The 20,452-nt window shown below is 36.8% G+C and overlaps 1 protein-coding gene across 3 annotated transcripts in view; it reads right to left on the bottom strand.

Annotated features, from left to right (window-relative positions):
- Positions 1-258: 258 nt before the first annotated feature.
- Positions 259-20,452, bottom strand: part of YWHAZ (tyrosine 3-monooxygenase/tryptophan 5-monooxygenase activation protein zeta) — a 33,423-nt gene continuing 13,229 nt past the window's right edge. For all 3 annotated transcript variants that reach the window (XM_043483246.1, XM_043483248.1, XM_043483247.1), the window contains exons 3-6: positions 7,151-7,274; positions 6,205-6,368; positions 6,028-6,123; positions 259-2,409 (exon numbers count right to left, since the gene is read on the bottom strand). In XM_043483246.1, coding sequence (XP_043339181.1) covers positions 2,350-2,409; positions 6,028-6,123; positions 6,205-6,368; positions 7,151-7,274 — 444 coding nt within the window. In that variant the 3' untranslated portion in view covers positions 259-2,349. The remainder of the gene's footprint in view (positions 2,410-6,027; positions 6,124-6,204; positions 6,369-7,150; positions 7,275-20,452) is intronic.

Genomic DNA, 20,452 nt, shown 5'->3' with positions numbered 1-20,452 from the left:
CTAGCTTAGCAGATGACTGAGGCACGTGAGTAGGCAAATGAGACAAGCTTTAGATTTTATTTGTAATTTACGTGAATAAGATCCATCTCCTCAGTCTAGCTTCATTCCCTGTAGCTATAAAAAGATTATTTCATGTCCTTGGCCTGGCGGTCAGGAGAAATTAACAGAAAAAGAAAAGAGCTGTGAGTGAAGATGCATTATCATGTTGTCCCAAATGCATAAGAAATCTTTTTCTCCTTGAAAGAAAGACCCCAAGGCCTCCATTGCACTTTTATTTGAATGTAATATTTGGGACAGTTGTCCCAGAGGGCTAATTCCCAATTTAATCTGAGGTCATAATAAAACAAACAACAAAACAGTATTTGGGATTTCAGTTTCTCACCCTTATCATCAAGACTCACTGCCTCCCATCATCAGTATTTATTGAGCATTTACAGTGTACTAGGCACAATAGAACATACAGAAAACATTGTCCCTGCTCTTGAGGAGCTTACATTCTAGAAGAAAAAAAAAAATACACCTCTTTTAAAATGGTTATTTTTGTTTGGTGTTTTCTGCAAGGTACTGAGGAAATAGTTGGTAGGGTGAGCTTTGGGTATTACTTAGCCCCATCATTATTTAAAGAGAGGAAGGGGAAGGAATTTAAAGGCAAAGACAATGACAGACCATTCAGGATAGGTAGGGTGTATAGGGAGATAACACAATCTCATCAACTCAGGAGAGATTCGCTGCAGTGAACAGGAAGAGGGAAATAGTCTGTGGGATGCAAGCAAAGGAAGCAGGGTGTCCTTAGACATCGAGTGGAGCCAGAAAGATCATGCGGCCTTTTCCCCCAAGTACATGGCCACCAAGTAGGAATGGTTGGTGACAAGACAGAGGCTAAAAAAGGTAATCCTGTGCACCTGACAAATAGAAGAAAGGATCAAAATTGAAGGCAGGCTATTAAGAATATCAAGAAATTCTTAAAAACAAAAGTGATTTGGAAGCACGAAACTTACAGTTAATGCTACCCAATGTCATGATGGGCCAAGAACATTGTGGCTTCCTAAGTTAGAAAATGCCATATACCAAAATTTTAAATGGAACAACATTACTTTTTTCAATCAACTCCCCGTCTCTGAAAAAAATTTTCAGGGGGAGGGGGGAGTACAGGACATGGTTGGGAACAGTAGTAGTTATCTTAGTAGTATTTTACTGTTATGATAAACTTTGTATTCAAACTTGGTAAAAGCCCATTAGCTGCCAAGAGGGAATAAGGAATAAATTTCCAAAAATGTACAATTTTCTTTAGAGAAGTTTCAGAACCAAAAGACTAATTTACATGAAAAGCTGTAGAGAAAGTAGTTGAAAAGTCCATTCATAAAACTTTTATTCCACTTACATGAACTTAATACACGTGTTCTTAACAATTATGCTTGGATTGTTCATGAAAATCTCATAAGACATTAAACAAAGCTAGCCATCATCTCAAGTTATTTCCCTGTTAACTATTTTTTACAGCACATGCATGTTAGGCAAGTATCAAAAAAAAAATCACAAAAGCAAAAAAAAAAAACTAAAAAAAGTTAAATACATGGGTTTTTGTTTTACTGCTGTGCTTGATATACATGAAGTAATGAATATCAAGCAATTCATTTTTACTGCATCTTTACTTGTACATTTGTTCTTAGGTTGCCTAAAACATTTAAATACAAATAAAATGAGTGTAGCAAAAATAATGAAAGCAAACAGCAGGTAACTTTACAAATAATGGAATGTGAACCGTTTCTGCCCTTATCCAGAGTAAATTGGGTCACAACTAAAGGAACACTTCTGTAGCTGCAGTCAACAGTGTGCACACTGCGTCTGAGTATTCCACAGATAACACATGGTTTAACATGCAATATCCATGGGATATCCATTTCTACTACAGCTTTGTAAGTGCTCCAAACCTAAGAAGTACCCACAACACCACCTGTGACTGGAACCAATTATCCCTTTTATTCCCCACCAGGACATACCAATATGCAGGCAGTTTTCTTTGCTTAGACATGGAAGCAGTTTTAACACTGGCCCTTGTGAAGCCACAATGTACCAAAAGTACTATGCCAAACATTTATAACTTGTATAAAAATTCCACATCCCCATATTGGCCACCTCAAGATGAAAACAGATAACTCCCTAAATGTTAACTGGCTCTACTCCCCTAATATTAAACATAAAAACCACATGGGAAATATAGAAATTCAAATAGAAGTAACATAAACCTGTCATAAATCGTAAACAAAAAACTATTTGTGGGACAGCATGGATGACAAATGGTCTACTGTGTAAATTTTAGAATGAGGCAGACAAAAGTTGGAAGGCCGGTTAATTTTCCCCTCCTTCTCCTGCTTCAGCTTCGTCTCCTTGGGTATCCGATGTCCACAACTAGTTAAAAGAGAAACAAAGAAATTTTAGTATATTTCAGCTTGAAAATTTTTTATTATATACGCCAAGGTACAAGAATGTAAGCACAATTATTGGAAGGCTTAAAAAATAGCAGCACTGAAAATAGCCTGAAGATATAAAACACCTCCAGGAAACTATCTAATATCCTGTGATTAAACCATAATGGAAAGTAATATGAAAAAGAATGTACATACGTGTAGCTGAATCACTTTGCTGTACAGCAGAAATTGACACATCATAAATCAACTATACTTTAATAAATTTTAAAAACACCTCAATATAACTCATTTATTTCCTACCTAATAATTCTGTAAGCACAGTGACTACATACCAGAGTTGTCTTTAAATAACAAAATCAAATTAAGAAAATTCTTGGCTATTCATAGAAGGTAAAGAATAAGTAGATGAAATCATAGAAATGCCAATTCTAAACATCAATAGCTATCAGATATAGACTGTCTTCAAAAGCTGCACTGTGTAAGTTCAGTGCAACTAAACCAGAACCCTCAACTTGGCCCATGCTCAAGGAGCTCAGGCTGACTACTTCCACCTCGTAGCTTTAGACTCCCATTCTAAAGAGAGTACCACAGTCTATGACATTCAATCAAGAGTCAGGAGCAAGTCTGGACTAAAATACAGTTTAACTTTACTAACATTTTTAGTTTAGGAAAACATACCTTTTATGAATTTGTCTGATTCAAAATATATAGTTAAACACAAAACAGTATGGTCAGAACCAAATCTTACAAGACGTAAAAAGTGAACTGTCTCAAAGTGGCAGGACTATAAATCCTACTGATTTTTAGATTAATGTTACAGCTTTTCATCAGGTTAAAAAGATGATTTTTAAAATTATCTCAGCTGCTTCAAATATTAACAGTTTTTCTAAGTCTTACCACCCTACAATGATTTTTAGAGGTAATTATAGAAGGACTATTTCAAGATGACCTTGAAATTCTACATTGCTTCACACTGGAAAATGAAGGAAGGGGAACCTTATTAATGTTTTTCTATCCCCCAAATTACCCATTAGTTTTATTAATCAAGTATATTTCTGGCCTGGAAAGGAGACTCTTTGAACAATTATACAGTTAGCCGAATGATCTCTAAAAGTCTGTATGCTTTTATTAAACTGGGAGTCTTGTAAGACAAGATAAAATTATCCTTCAACATTATCTTTCCACTTTTAACTTTCAAGGATCCTTGCATTTTCCACATAAACATGAAAAACTGGATAAAAGGTGTTTCTCTTCCCAGGGTTATGTGTTTACAGTATTTGTCAACTGGACACAGACTCAAATATTAGTTTCTACAAAAAATTTCTTTGCTTGACATATAAGTGATTGGACGATCAACCCTATAATGATAACAGGCGATACAACTAGGGCTCAGAGAAGGCACATAATAGTGACAAAATCAGAATCTGAACCTTGGGTTTTCTTCTGACTCAGCTGTTGTAGTATGCTCTTCAAGCTATACCGATATCAAAATTCAGCAAGTATATATTTCAGATCAGGCCTTCTCAAAAAATGCGGACAATGCAATTCAGTAGTGATTGGATCTCAAATTCTACCTTTTAGAAGTATCTCATCATTTCAAACCAGAAAAATATGAAAAATGAGCTAACAAACTGAAGTACTTCTTTCATTTAAATGTACATAAAATTACTCCCTCTTTATAATGGACTATACCATACCCTCTTGAAAACAATAATGTTCCAAGTGTATAGGAAGCCCCCAATTACACTTTCTAAAATAATTTTCAGTGTTTAATAACAAACAAGTATACAATATTGTTCAAAAAACTGCTGAGAACATTCAACACTAGAATATATAATTGGTTCAGAAAATTGGCAATGGACTAGATAAAATAAAGCTGAGAAAAGTGAAATGTATATAAATGACGTACAGTCCCCAAAGGAAAAGGACCTAAAGTTAATTAAAAAAAAAAGTAGCACTTAACTATAATCTTCACTCCTAACTCTTTATCTGGCACATAACAGATACTTAAACACTTTTCTCACTCAAGCCTCCTAACTTCAAATTTATTATCTATGTGAAGAATGTGAAAACCCATGGGCCCAAAGAGACGTATCAACCAACTGCAATATATAGACTATTTGGATCTCAATGCAAGTAAAAAAAAAAAAACTATTGGGGGAAAAAAAAAGACAATATACAACACAAAGACAATACAAAAAAACAAGTGATAACTGAATGAAAGAAATTTACTATTAAGGAATTAACTGTGTACTTTCTCAGTGTGATATTGGCATTGCGGTTTTAATGTTTTTCAGTCTAGAGCAGCAGGCCTCAACCTTTTTGGCACCAAGGATAAGTTTAGTGGAAGACAATTTCTCCATGGACGAGGGGCAAGAGATGTTCTGGGGAAGATTTAAGTGTATTACATTTATTGCGCTCCTATGAGAATCTAGACAGCATATTAAAAAGCTGAGACATTACTTTGTCAACAAAAGTTCGTCTAGTCAAGGCTATGGTTTTTCTAGTAGTCATGTATGGATGTGAGAGTTGGACTATTAAGAAAAAGCTGAGCGCAGAAGAATTGATGCTTTTGAACTGTGGTGTTGGAAAGGACTCTTCAGTCCCTTGGACTGCAAGGAGATCCAACCAGGCCATCCTAAAGGAAGTCAGTCCTGGGTGTTGATTGGAAGGACTGATGTTGAAGCTGAAACTTCAATATTTTGGCCACCTGATGCGAAGAACTGACTCATTTGAAAAGACCCTGATGTTGGGAAAGACTGAAGGCAGGAGAAGGGGACGACAGAGGGTGAGATGGTTAGATGGCATCATTGACTCAATGGACATGAGTTTGGTATTTCCCATGTAAGAATACTGGAGTGGGTTGCCATTTCCTTCTCCAGGGATTGAACCTGTGAGTCTCCTGCACTGGCAGGCAGATTCTTTACCTCTGATCCACACCAGAGAAGCCCTACATGAATATACAGGCAACTTTATGGTCACCATTTTTAATAGACTTCAAAGACAACTTAAGCATACTTTTGAAACTAAAAGCAAAACTCTCCTGTGACTAAAATGGAAGAACAGAATTATTTGCATTGAAATGAAAAATAAAATGGCCTATATAACTGAAAGTTCAAAATCATGAATTACAAAATTATTCTAAAAACCTGAATTTTAATAAATATGTAACTAGTAAAAGGGCACATTTTTAGTCCTTGGTCTAGTATTTCAGCTTCTGTAAGATGGTTTTCTTCAGTTTTTAAAGCAGATAGGATCTTTTATATTTATACCATACTGCAGTCTATTAAGCATGTATTATGTGTTTAAAAAAACCAATGTACATAGATTAGAAAATACTTTATTGCTAAAAAAAAGTTTATCATCAATTGAGCCTTTAGCCACTGAAATCTTTGTTGGAGGATTTGAATCACTGAAAATTACCAAAATGTGACAGAGACATGAGATGAGCAAATGCTTTTGCGAGAATCCTGCTCAACAGAGTTTCAACAAGCCTTCATTTGTAAAAACCACAATATCTGGAAGTACAATAAAACAGAAATGCGCCTATAATCTCTTCATTATTAATTAACCATTCACAGTGCTGTTAGCTACTTACTGTCAAATTATCTCTCAGTAACTGCATTATTAGCGTGCTGTCTTTGTATGACTCTTCACTTAATGTATCAAGTTCAGCAATGGCTTCATCAAATGCCTATGACCAAAAAAAGTCACATTTCAGTGCTCAAATAATGACAACTATTCAATTTCCACGTAACAGGTAAAAAATACATACTGTCTTTGCAAGAGAGCAGGCTTTCTCAGGGGAGTTCAGAATCTCATAATAGAACACAGAGAAGTTAAGGGCCAGACCCAGTCTGATAGGATGTGTTGGTTGCATTTCCTTTTTGCTGATTTCAAAAGCTTCTTGGTATGCTTGCTGTGACTGATCCACAATCCCTGGATAATAAAAGGCACCAAAATGTATCAATGAAAAGTACTTTGCTTTCATCCCTCAAACCAAACCTTTACTCATCCAGTAATAAATTCTAAAATACTAAGCTGCAGCAACTTTAACTGGCTCCTAAATTTAAAAAAATTAGCTTCTCCTAGAAACCTACCCTAGTCACTGATCAATGTCAAGACAAAAATAACTCTGTAACCATCTCAGTATAATTTTTAATTAGTCTGTACTGCTCTACAGTTATGCTGTAATTACTATGTCTTAACATTGTGAGGAAACATTCCTATACATAAAATTGACTTGTGAGCAATCATACATTTTACGAAACCAATTACTAGGCAGGAGGTATACAGCTGACCCTTGAACACCATGGGGCTCAGGGATGGGTGCCAACTGTTCATGCAGCCGATCTGAGTATAATTTTACAGCTGGCCCTTCACGTCCAACCTTGTATAACATAGTACTATAACATTTACAGAAAAAAAAAATCTGTGTAAATGGATCTGTGCAGTTCAATCTGTGTTCTTCAAGAGTCAACTATACAGTCTCAGGAAAAAGGAAAAAAAGAAGGGAGGGAGAGGGACTGGGGGAAGAGAGAGAAACAGAGAGGGAGAGGGAGAAAATAGAGCAAGGAAGAGTGAGCAGAGTCCATTTGCTGCTCTTCATCTGTCCTTCTAGGCAATTAAAAAATCACAGAACCATTGTGTACACTACAGAAGAGACCACCTCCGGCCTCTGTTACTTTATAACGTCTAGCAAACAGGCTGAGGCAGCATACCTTTCTTGTCATCACCAGCCGCAACCTCAGCCAAGTAGCGGTAGTAGTCTCCTTTCATTTTCAAATAGAAGACTTTGCTCTCTGCTTGTGAAGCATTGGGGATCAAGAACTTTTCCAAAAGAGACTTGGGGAGAAAAGAAACAGTCATAATTAAGACTAAAATACTTACAAAATTGAAAGAATCTGCATTTCCAAAACACACACAACTTAAGTTATAAAATTTTAATACTCAGTCATTGCCAATAATATTACTTTTTAATGTAGTAGGGTCATAAATTTGTAGTTTAAAAGCAGAAGCAATTTGGACAGCAATACTTAAAATTTGAAATTAGTGTTCAGCTTACTATTTAAGGCTAATTTGAATATTGGCCTTTCCATCATAGTGCGTATTAATTTACATGCTGATAAAGACTGCATGTTTCAATGAATGTGAAAGCATGAAAGTTGATAAAACTTTGTTATTATGTATTATGTTTTATTAATATATATTTAACAAACTGGCAAACTTTTCAGTTTCAAGGTAGTCATGACACTAAAATGGAAAGAAGGTAGACATTAACCTTTTGAGACTGTGACGGTATATGACTTAAGCAGAAACCGTTACTATAATAGACACTACCACAGTCCATGACAGAGGAAGCAGAACAAAACTTCATCTATAAGACTACAATTAAAGTAATACCTTCTAAGGTAAAAAGCTATTCAAAGTAAAAGTTCTATTTTTCCTATCTAAATTAAAACACTGGTAGGAGTATGAGAATTAAAGATCTGAAGAGTAAACTGTTAGTTCATTAAAGTGATTCTCAGCTAATAAGATATATGTTTACCAATCACCCCAAACAACAAGTAAAACTTCACCCTACGTAATTCTGTTCAAAACTGTAACAATCTAATTAAATCCAAACATGCTAATAATTAAATTCTACAAATGATTTCAGAAAAACATGACTTCACTGTATTAGGGGGATTAAGGCACAATAAAATAATGATTTTCTTTAAGGAAGAGAAAGGTAGTATTTCATTAGTACAATTAGGAAAAATGTTTACTGTTTTTAAAAATTCTCCACTTCCTACTAAATATACTCTATGAATCAAAAGTCAATTTTCAACTGGGCTTAGTCCCAAACAAGTCTCAATTTTAACAAGGAAAAAGGGTATTTAATTCTTGGTTTCTATTCTTGTAGTTGCCCAGTAGTTCAGTCTATACAGCACTTACTTATATGCCAAACAGTTTGAAAAATGCTTTTAAACAGTAACTCTAACTTTTTGTTTATCCCATTATCAAGTTCCAAATGGTAAGTGGGTGAGTAAGCTTTAATCTGGCTTCTCTCCCCTTCCTACAACTTAAAACTACATATACTCAAATGAACTGGTTAGTTCCAAGTTGGTAGTAGGAACAGGTTGCAATGCACTACAGAAAAAGGTTGGAGGTGACAGAATTCAACCTGAAATAATGTTTCCTGTGATTATTAGCTGGCCTGAAATCAGAAGAGCACTTTGGTTAGGTAACAAAATTCTTATTACATGACACCCAAGCTGTCATCTTTCAGCTGCAAAAGTGTTCTGTCATTCATTCCTTCACTGAGTTAAATTTTAAGGATTCCTAGGTGGTGCTAACGGTAAAGAACGCACCTGCCAATCAATGCAGGAGATGTGGGTTTGATCCTTGGGTGGAGAAGATCCCCTGGAGTAGGAAATAGCAACCCACTCCAGTATTCTTCCCTGGAAAATCTCAAGGATAGAGAAGCCTGGCGGACTTTAGCCCATGGAGCCACAAAGAGTTGGACACAACCGAACGTACACACATACACACACAAGGGTGGAACCTCAACCAGACTAGAAATAAAGTAACCCTCTGGGTTTGAAACACCACTGCCTTCTCTGAAGGAGGAATGCCTACAACCGAAGACTCAGCAGAATTCAAACTTCCTGCCGTTTTGTCCCTTAGACACTATCACCCTCTTTTGAGGCATGAACACTGTGAACACTAGGGTTGGTCTTTGAGGATCTGCCTCAACAGTGTAAGAGCGTTCCAATTAATATAGTGTTTTGTTTTTAAAATTAAATGCCCAGGCCTTTTCAAGTTTTGTATCTTAACACAAAATGCATTATTCATTCAACTATGGGAGTTCAGTTCAGTTGCTGGGTTGTGTCTGACTCTTTGCGATCCCATGAACTGCAGCACACCAGGCCTCCCTGTCCATCACCAACTCCCAGAGTCCACCCAAACCCATGTCCATTGAGTCGGTGATGCCATCCAACCATCTCATCCTCTGTCGTCCCCTTTTCCTCCTGCCCTCAATCTTTCCCAGCATCAGGGTCTTTTCAAATGAGTCAGCTCTTCACATCAGGTGGCCAAAGTATTGGAGTTTCAGCTTCAGCATCAGTCCTTCCAATGAACACCCAGGAGACCGTATAGCATGGCTTTGGAGTCTGTCGAGGTTTAGACTATGGCACTCCATACCTGGAAGGATCAATTCCACTTGACTGGCTAGGCTAAAGGTTATGCTATGAAGTCTAACTAAAGAAAAAGTGTATTGCAATTAACCAGAATTCACAAATAACTTTAGATTAATTAAACTGCTCTTTGGCTCATTTATGTACATTTAAGATTATATGAAGAATATCTCCAAATGAAAGAGTGACACGTAAAAGCCTAACCATGAAATCAGTTCCCTATCTAGGTATTTCTAAGTCACATTTTACTGCTTCACGTATTTTTTTTTTTTTTAACACTGACTTATTCTCCAAAACATAAATGTCACTGTGTGAGGCACTGAAAACAGTGAGCAAGACAGAACAAGGAAAAAATGTCAAGCAGGGAAGGGACTATAGAAACTAAGGATTAACACAGCCTGGTCATGTCCTTCCACTTTTCAACGACTTTTATCTAACCCATTGTAAAGATGAAGGGCACAAACATGTGCAGTTAGCTAAGGGTAAATCATTTAAAATAAGTATACAAACTTGGAGAAGTTACTTAGGCTGGGTGTCAATAAATGCCATGAGAATTTGTAACCCATCTTTTATGAGTGGTAGCTTCTCTCTCTCTAAAAACTACTGTTTTACATTAGGGTAACTCACATTGAGAATTTTTCAATTAGCAATTAAGTACCTCTTCCTCCAAGGTGAACACTGAATTTATCCATAATATCTGATTAAAATAATCACAAAAAAAACTACTTTTTAAAGCTATTTATTAACCTGATGCACTTATCTCACACACTAATAAAGTAATGCTCAAAACTCTCCAAGCCAGGCTTCAACAATACGTGAACCATGAAATTCCAGATGTTCAAGCAGGCTTTAGAAAAGGCAGAGGAACCAGGGGTCAAATTGCCAACATCTGCTGGATCATTGAAAAAGCAAGAGAGTTCCAGAAAAACATCTATTTGTTTTATTGACTATGCCAAAGTCTTTGACTGTGTGGATCATAATAAACTGTGGAAAATTCTGAAAGAGATGGGAATACCAGACCATCTGACTTGCGTCTTGAGAAACTTGCAGGTCAGGAAGCAACAGTTAGAACTAGACATGGAATAACAGACTGGTTCCAAATAGGGAAAGGAGTACGTCAAGGCTGTATATTGTCACCCTGCTTATTTAACTTATATGCAGAGTACATCATGAGAAACGCTGGGCTGGATGAAGCACAAGCTGCAATCAAGATTGCTGGGAGAAATAGCAATAACCTCAGATATGCAGATGACACCACCCTTACGGCAGAAAGTGAAAAACTAAAGAGTTTCTTGATGAAAGTGAAAGGAGAGTGAAAAAGTTGGTTTAAAACTCAATATTCAGAAAACTAAGACCATGGCATCCAGTCCCATCACTTCATGGCCAACAGTGGCAGACTTTATTTTTTGGGGCTCCAAAATCACTGCAGATGGTGACTGCAGCCATGAAATTAAAAGACACTCACTCCTTGGAAGAAAAGTTATGACCAACCTAGACAGCATATTAAAAAGCAGAGACCAAAAAAAAAAAAAAAGCAGAGACATTACTTTGCCAACAAAGGTCCATTGAGTCAAGGCTATGGTTTTTCCAGTGGTCATGTGTGGATGTTAGAGCTGGATTATAAAGAAATCTGAGCACAGAAGAACTGATGCTTTTGAACTGTGGTGTTGTTGGAGAAGACTCTTGAGAGTCCCTTGGATTGCAAGAAGATTCAACCAGTCCATCCTAAAGGAGATCAGTCCTGAGTGTTTATTGGAAGGACTGATGGTGAAGCTGAAACTCCAATACTTTGGCCACCTGATGTGAAGAGTTGACTCATTTGAAAAGACCCTGATGCTGGGAAAGACCGAAGGTAGGAGAAGGGGACGACAGAGGATAAAGATGGTTGGATGGTATCACTGACTCAATGGACATGAGTTTGGGTAGACTCTGGGAGTTGGCGATGGACAGGGAGGCCTGGCATGCTGCACAGTCCATGGGATCGCAAAGAGTCGGACTCGACTGAGCAACTGAACTGAACCGGAACCTACAAGTAACAAAAGGCAAAAGTCAGGCTGCTTACTGGCCTAATGATAGACCAAAAGGACCAAGTGTCAACACAGTGGTCAATGTTTCTGATAAAATGCTGACTACAAAAAGTTGAAAAAGCAACTCATCACTCTGTACCCATTAAATAAATACATGCAGTTCTTTGTGTCAACTATACCTCAGTAAAGCTGTTCAAAATAAAAAGTTGAGAAAGGGATACATGACAAACTTAAAATCTTTTGATGACATAAAGGTAAAAAATTAAGATTTAAACAAAAAAAAAAAGGCAAGACAGACTGGATTAAAGATTAAATTTGGTTCAAAAGGCTAACTGTGAAAGAACAGAATTGTGGTAGACTGACTCCAGAGATGGCCTCCATCATGCTCCTGAGTCAGGGTTAACTTTGTTGATTAGCTTTAACGAAACAGAATGTGATAAAGAGGACTCCTATTCCAGTTCCAGACCTAACCCTTATGAGGACTAGCAGTTTCCCCTATTGCTCTCTTTGAGCCCTAAGCCAGCGTTAAAAAAAAACAACAACAAAAATTATCCTCCTACAAAGGTCAAGTCAGCCGCAGTCATGAGACATGTTTAGTGAAGCCACACGGGTACTTCAGACCCAGCTGAAGACAGCAATGAATGACTACAGCCAACACCATGTGAAAAAATGTCCAGAAGAATCCAGACAAGCCACAGAGTCATGAAAAAGAACTAAATCACTGTTTTTTAGTTTTTATCGGTTTGTTATGCAGCGAGACAACTGAGAAATGTAATAAAAACATCACACTTCAGTAATAAATGTCATTTTTAACATGTAAATTAAGCACTTTATATGGACTAATTGATCCTTCCATAACCTTACCTCTGAGGTACAAACTACAGTTAGCCCCATCTCATAGAATACAACAAACAGGGCCCAGCAGTGTACTCACTCAAAACTACAACTGTAAAGGTACAACTCCAGCTAGGCAATATGACCCGTTCTACATTATTCCACATTTTCTCTGCCTACTAAAAAGCAGAACATGATTCAGAGATAGTAATTAGAAATCAAAGTTAAGGATGATATTTTAGCTCTACACTGAGACCAAATCTAGAGTATACTGCTCCTTTTAAAAATAGAGACTTCACTGCCAGTCCAGTGGTTAAGACTCCGCTCTTCCACTGCAGGGGACAAGGATTTGATCCTTGGTGGGGGAACTAAGATATCAAATGCTCCACCTCAAAATATCTAGACAGGCTTTGACAAACTGGAGGGTATCCGGGAAAGCAAGCAAGAATGTTGAAGTAACTAGAAAGTGTCATGAAAACTGAAAAAAATATGACATGAAAAGCTCTGGAAGACTAAATTTAGGCAGAGACAGATTTCTACTCAGTATGAGAAAACTTATGAAACAAATTTGGAATAGATCACCTCATTAGATAGCAAGTTCTCCTCTTACAGAAATTTTAAGCAAATCACTATTTTTCAGAGATTCATAAATCAGATGTGGTTTCATTCAACTCTGAGATATGGAAGATGCAGAATTCACTGAATTAAGTTAACTAGAGGTGATTTAAGTATGTTAATTTATCAGACTGAACAAAGAGAAATAAACGTTCAATTTTCCAGATTTAAAAGCCAGAGGAGAAAGGCATGATGGACGGGACAAGACCATGATGGGAATAAAAACAGAAAGGGAAAAAAAAGGAAGCTGCACTTCTTAGAAAGCATTGGAGAACAGAAAACAAAGAGTAAAGAACTAACAGCTATTTTCAAAACATACCTAAACCAGAATACCCTGTGCTAGGTATACAATACAACCTCCTGTGTTTCATTCATGTACAGTAGTGCAATGAAGGTGATGACAACTAGGACACTGTGACAATCTGAATTTAAAAGGAGACACAGCATCACACAGCAAACAAGGCGCCACAACCTCTACTCATAAAGACGAAGGTCGGGCTGACAGCTAATGCTCCTCTCACTTGTAAAATTCTCCATATAACACAGTACACTGACTTTCTAATCTAAATCTAATTTATAACAGAAAAGGATTTTCATGTCAAACACACACTTTAATATCGTACACTCATACACTTAACTGAGGCTACCCTGTTAACACATATGGACCTTGCTGAAATAGAATTTGATTTAGATTCACAGCAGTTTCTCAAGCACTTAAAAAAAATCTGTTTTTGATGATAGCTACTGTCTTTTAAAGATAATCATGGTCATTTAAAAAATATCTAAAATCAATTCGCTGAATTAGAGTTAATGCATGTTCTGACTTTATGCAGTAAGTCATCTTAATAACGGGATTGGAAGCATAAAACCCACATCTGAAATGTCTCTGTAAATGGTTCATAATCCAAGCTAAATACATGATGTAATTCTGGAGAGGGTGCTGAACCTTAATCTCATCAACAGACAAATTACGTAGGATTTGAGATTTTAGAGTTAAAATATATATTTTTTCTTTACAGCATCAAGTACAATTAACTTCTTAGGTTATAAAAACACTTAAGATATATGGGGCGAAGTAATGATTTCTGCCCCCAAGTTAAACTACCCAAGGCAGAATATATAAACAATAGTTTCTAACAATCTTGATCAAAAGATGGTCAATGCTTTGACTTTGGGAGTGTATTAATACTAAGGAACCTCATAAACTGACAGGTCATCTAGTTTTGACTGCCCTTCTTAAGGCTCAACCTGTCCCCACTACAATAAACATTTAATCCTAACCATGGTCAAATATTTCTAATAAAAGGTTTGTAAACTGAAAATCCACCTCTATTCTAATGATATACCTCTCTCTCTCACTGTCCTTCAATCTGACGACAGATTGAAATTAAGAGTAAAATATCAACTCTTTAGGAACAATCAAGACTAGAGAATACCCTAAAACACCAAAACTGCTGCTGACCTGGTGGTGGCAAGGCCCTAATTTCTGGGCATTCAAGCATTTCTTGGAGCAACAGTTTGGGGTAATAGAAACAATATAAACTAAACTCAGGCAGACTTATATCCCTGTCTCACCATTAATTTTGAGATCTCAGGCAAGTTAATCTCTCAGAGCCTTAATTTTCTCATCTATAAAAGAATTAAATGAAATTTAATTTTATACAATGATTTATCTTTTAATAAAAAAAACATACAAATTGATTAAAATGAAAATCTACTTCAAAAAGCAGCTATGAGGTCTAAATGAGTATTAATATAAACAGGAAAGCACCAGTCACAGCTCCTGACAGAGTAGGCACACTCTACTCAGAAGTAAATTTAAGACCTGGGGACCCTGACATTCAAAAATCTGCTTTAGTGTGCTTGTACTCTCAATTTTAGTACTCTACTTTGGGTTCAATCATCAAAAGTTTATCTAGTAAGAGTGGTGAAATAATGCACAAAAAAACCTTTCATTTAAAACACAGGATTAAATTATATCAAAGTACAAAAGATAAAAGAAACATTTTCCATTAGTACTTATTCTTTTTCAGCAAATATGTCAAGGGCACAAGCTATAGAAACACTGCTTACTAGCTATGTCAACTTGACAAAGTTCTGGAATTTCTTTGGACCTCAGGTTTCTCATCTGTAAAAGAGATACTGAAAAATAGGTGCGACTTCATGAATCTCCCCTAACAGAACTCCCAGGGTCCACAGATCACTTTTAAGAACTGCTGACTGACTTAAAGCAATCTGAACCATCCACCTTTCAATATACCGAGCTCTAAAGGTATGTTCTCCCTCAAGCTAATTCTCAGCAATACACTAATTTCTGCCAATATCAACAATGGACTAGCTAAATAAATTATGTTACACTCATAAAACACTATACTGACATTAAAAAGAAGTTGTGTGCCAATATGGAATGAAGCATAGAACATAATGAAAGTGTTGGGTGTGTGGATACAACTTACAGAACAGTTTCTATATGATCCTACTTGTATATATTCTTCAAGGACAGAACTATTTGCACAGTCACTGTAAGTTCCCAGGATACCAAAAAAAAAAAAAAAGAGAGAGAGACTGTTAAGAGATTACCTGAAGAACTGGGATGATGTAGGGAAAGCTTAATTTTTTAACTTTATATCCTATGCTCTACAACATCTGTTATTCAGAACAAGTATAATATAAAGTAAAATTTAATTATGATTTTGCACCTTCGACTTTTCGTGCATGTATTCTTAACCTGCTTATAGGCTCCTTAAAGAAGCATGTTTTGCACATATTAGGCACTCAAATATCAAATCCCAAGGCCAAATTAACATGCTACTTTAACAGCCTCATTTAAATATAAGAGGAAACTTAGAACAATCTTGACTATCAAGAACTCATTATCTTCCCAAACTTCTAAATAGTTTACACAAAATGTGATGGAAATTACTGAAGTTGATATTGAAGATTAAATAATGAATATTTTGCTCCAAGAGGAAAAACGTTCTGTTTCTTTAAAGACCTAAAGCCAAAAAAGTCAAGTCGCTCAGTTGTGTCCGACTCTTTGCGACCCCACGGACTGTAGCCTATCAGTCTCCTCAGTCCATGGAATTTTCCAGCGAGAGTACTGGAGTGGGCTGCCATTTCCTTTTCCATTAAAGACCTAGAATTGTTCAAAAATGACAGGTGTCTGGTTGCTGTTCTAAGCATATATATTCATAAATAGCAGCCAAAGGGCAAGCTAGGTACATCCTAATATGCTTTCAGGACCCTTGGATAAGCTCTAGGGCCTATGTAATGACTCTAGAGGGGGCAACCAAGACAAAACAACAAAAATTCACCAGAGAAAGGGTGGGAGAATAGTCTGAGGCAGTAAGGTGAAGTGAATCTGTTTGGAAGCCAGAACGCCTAGATTTTGGTAGTAAAACTCTGCCACCAAGAGCAAATAGGAGTTTCAGGTAGAAGACCGTGATACACCCCCTCATTCAATCTACTGTATTTTATAACAGCATTCTTTTCAAAACCTTCTTTCCAAATTTCATCCCAGGAAAGCTTCTCTAATGCACTGAACACTTTCCAACCCACCATTCTTCCTTTCTTTATTAAATAAGAATCAGACATTATAGAGACTATAATGGGTATTTACTAATTTTTTGAAGTTTTTACTACAGCTCTGAAGAATGACCACCTGCTATGATGCACTCACATCACTGGGCTATAGGCTATGATTTGGCTTGTCAATTAGAATGGAATGAAGTGAAGTGAAGTGAAAGTCGCTCAGTCGTGTACGACTCGTTGAGACCCTATACAGTCCATGGAATTCTCCAGGTCAGAATACTGGAGTGGGTAGTCTTTCCCTTCTCCAGGGGAGCTTCCCAACCCAGGGACTGAACTCAGGTCTCCTGCACTGCAGGAGGATTTACCAGCTTAGCCACAAGGGAAGCCTGTCAATTAGAATACATGAAGCCAATTACCGAAAATAAATTTCAAAGGCAAATTACAAGTTACAGAGCTGGGATATCTTCCCCTTTCAAAAAAGTAATTCATTCATTATAAAATGACATTATCACTTTGGCAAACTATATTTAATTCTATCTAAAAGCATCTGCCTACAATGCGGAAGACCCAGGTTCAATCCCCGGGTCAGGAAGATCTCCCGGAGAAGGAAATGGCAACCCACTCCAGTATTCTTGCCTGGAGAATCCCCATGGACAGGGGACCCTGGCAGGCTGCAGTCCATGGGATCCCAAAGAGTCGGACACAACTGAGCAACTTCACTTTCATTCTTCACTGATTAAGAAAATCATACTTATGGGGCACATCTATCTTAAAAAAATCTTAACTGGTACTTTTATACTACAGGGTGTTTTTAGAATAAAGTCTCACTGCTGTTTAAATTTTAAAATATAATGTCCTAAAAATAATGGTTTGGTAACAGAACAACAGCATGTGTATCCTAATATGATACACCAAGGAAGGCACAGTGTCATTCCCAGGAATTTTTCCCCAAAATGCACAATCTGAATTTACTGCTGAAATCACCAGACTAATCTAAACCGAGGAACAGTTTACCAAAAAAAGAAACTGGCCAGAACTCTTGAAAAAAGTGGCAAATACGTAAAAAGGCAAAAACTGGAAAACTAATCCATATTAAAGAAGAGTAAGGAGACAAGACAAACTGTGATCCTGGACTGAATTCTGGACCAGAATTAGGCAATTATGGTGGTACACTTTGTAAATGCTATGGGTTACATAAGTTTATTTTATCCATTATTTTATTAATTTATTGATTTTGATCATTAGAGAACCAGGTAAAGGATATATGGGAACATTTGAAATTATTTCAAAATAAAAAGTCAAAAAATAACAGGCTAGAAAAGACCGTTTAATCGCTGTATGTAGAAGAGGGTACTTTCCCTTTCGGTTGTTTAATATTACAATTATTACATAAAAGTTTTAAAGAGGAAATCTTCCTACTAGGATTCTTTTTCTGGAACATTATCATTGAGTTCTGTCTGCTCTCCAACCTTAGACCGTTTTCATGCTCATCTGGGTTTTTCAAATTTCCTTATTAGATTGGTAAAACTTGTGTATAGGAGGTAATATGAAAACGAGTGATGTATTTGTAAATAAAAATATGAGGCGTGGAGACGAGGTTCCCACTTTGTTTCAGACTATATTCCACCAATTTGTCACACTTTAATTTCCATTAACGTAAATATACCTTAAAAAAAAAAAAATCACTAAGCAAGTAGTAAATAGTCCCAGAATATCAAAGCAAAACTAATGAGACATTTATGGACTACAATTTGAAAACAGCTGGGGAAGCATCTCCTTTGACTTGACCTCACTAGATATGTGTATATTGAAAAGACCAAGCCTCCACAACCCATTCCTCTTTTAGACTGTACTATCACAGCCCCTTTCCACGAACCTAACAAAGAAAAAGAGGTCAGGATATAGATATCACACGTTTATACCAATCAAGCATAAAAAATGTCGATGGTTAAAAGGTGCCAAGAACTTGAAGCACAAGGCGTTCAAGTGTGATTCCTGTTATTTTCAAGTATAAAACTCTAAAAATACAGTCTAAAACTAAAGCCATCACTTTTAATGAAAGTATTATTCTTCCCAGCTTGCAAGATGGGATTTAACCTTCACTAAAAACACACTTCTGACTTCTCTAATATCCAACTTATCAAACAATTCAAATACATGAAATTCCAATATAACTAAAAGTGGTCACTCTTTGCAAATTAAATGAAATCAGATCTCTCCTAGATTAAGACACAATTAACACAAGTCAAGCAACTAGACAAAATCTTGTTGTGCTTCAGCATCTTCATCCATGAAGATGAAAAAACCAGGTAGGGCAGATGCTCCTTTAAGCCTAAAACCCACTGATTAAATAAAATTCACCTCCCAATTTACTATTCAATTTAGAAACTCAGAAGCCCCACAAACGTCATTTTGCATGTCCTCAATGTGAAATCTATTTCAACAGCACAACGTAGCGGTCAGAATGCCGGTACTGCACGACTCCCTCCTGCACAGAGACCTTCCCCCAATTTTCCCTGTATTCTGCACAGCCCCTAAAATTGTAACAAGAAGGTGGCTATTTTCGCTGAGATAAAAGGCTCCTCAGTTTGGAAATTATTCTCTTACTCCCTCTTGTGGCTGGATTGCTTTCTTTTCAATTACAACTTCATCAGTTGCTTCCAAAAGTGCTCCACCAAAACTGCTAGAGAATTAGGTGGTGTCAAGAACTGATTTTGGGCTCCCCTGGTAGCTCAGCTGGTAAAGAATGTGCCTGCAATGCAGAAGACCCAGATTTGATCTCTGGGTCAGGAAGATTCCCCTGGAGAAGGGAATGGCAACCCACTCCAGTAATCTTGCCTGGAGAATTCTTGGATAGACCATGGAGTTGCAGAGAGTCAGATATGATGGAGCAACTAACACATATACACACACGCACACACATGAACTGATTTGGTTGGGATTTGTACTTTTTGACTTTCTGTGCAATGTTGGCACAGAGGAAGATTTTAGGTGTTCTATGAATGATTAAGGTCACATTGCTATAAATGGGCAGAGTTGCTTAACTTCAAGGATGGAATCATATAGGACTCTGACCAGTCACTTAACTGAATGCATGTTCCATTAGTAAGAACTGGTAAATCTGCACCAAGTAAGTTTTATCAACAAGAAATCTGATAAAGCCAAGATTCAAAATGTATCTCCTAAAAATTAAGATGGTGAAACATACCAAAAAGAACTTAGTATTGATTGGTAACTGCTAAAACTGACACTAGGGGGTTTTTCCTTCTCCCATTCCCCAAAAGCCTTTTCAGAGCTGGCATTAATGTTAACGTGGGCTGAAGTTTCTCACCAATCAAAGCTCCATTTCCCAGTATTTCCATCAAAGGATGTTTTGTTTAAAAAAAAACCTCATTTTTTAATAGCATTTTTAAAACTTGCACAAGCACATTGCATATTACGTACAGCTCCCCAGTGGGACCAGATTTTATCAGCCACTTTTAAAATAGAAGGCTGAAGACCAGTTTTTTTGAATTTGACCAACACAGCACTTTCCCCTCTAGGTTGCTGAGATTTTGTATGAACAGAGGCTTTCTTCCCCTCTGTTAGTTATTATTTTTTAATTTTACTTTTTACAATGTTTGTTGGTTTCTGCCGCAGGGCGACATCAATCAGCCACAACCATACATACATCCCCTCCCTCATCCCACCCCCAGGTCAGCAGAGTGCGGGCTGGGCTCCCTGTGTCATACAGCAACATCCCACTATCTGATAGTGTTGAATACTTTTTATATTTATTATGCTTTTGTTTATAGCACACAGCTTATAAAATAGCAGGTAATCAGTAAATATTAAACTT

This window comes from Cervus canadensis, chromosome 12 (genome assembly GCF_019320065.1).
Source record: "Cervus canadensis isolate Bull #8, Minnesota chromosome 12, ASM1932006v1, whole genome shotgun sequence".
In the NCBI taxonomy this organism is placed as follows: Eukaryota; Metazoa; Chordata; class Mammalia; order Artiodactyla; family Cervidae; genus Cervus; species Cervus canadensis.
The sequence above is the reverse complement of the archived record's forward strand: the minus strand, read 5'-3'. Positions and strand labels throughout refer to the sequence as shown.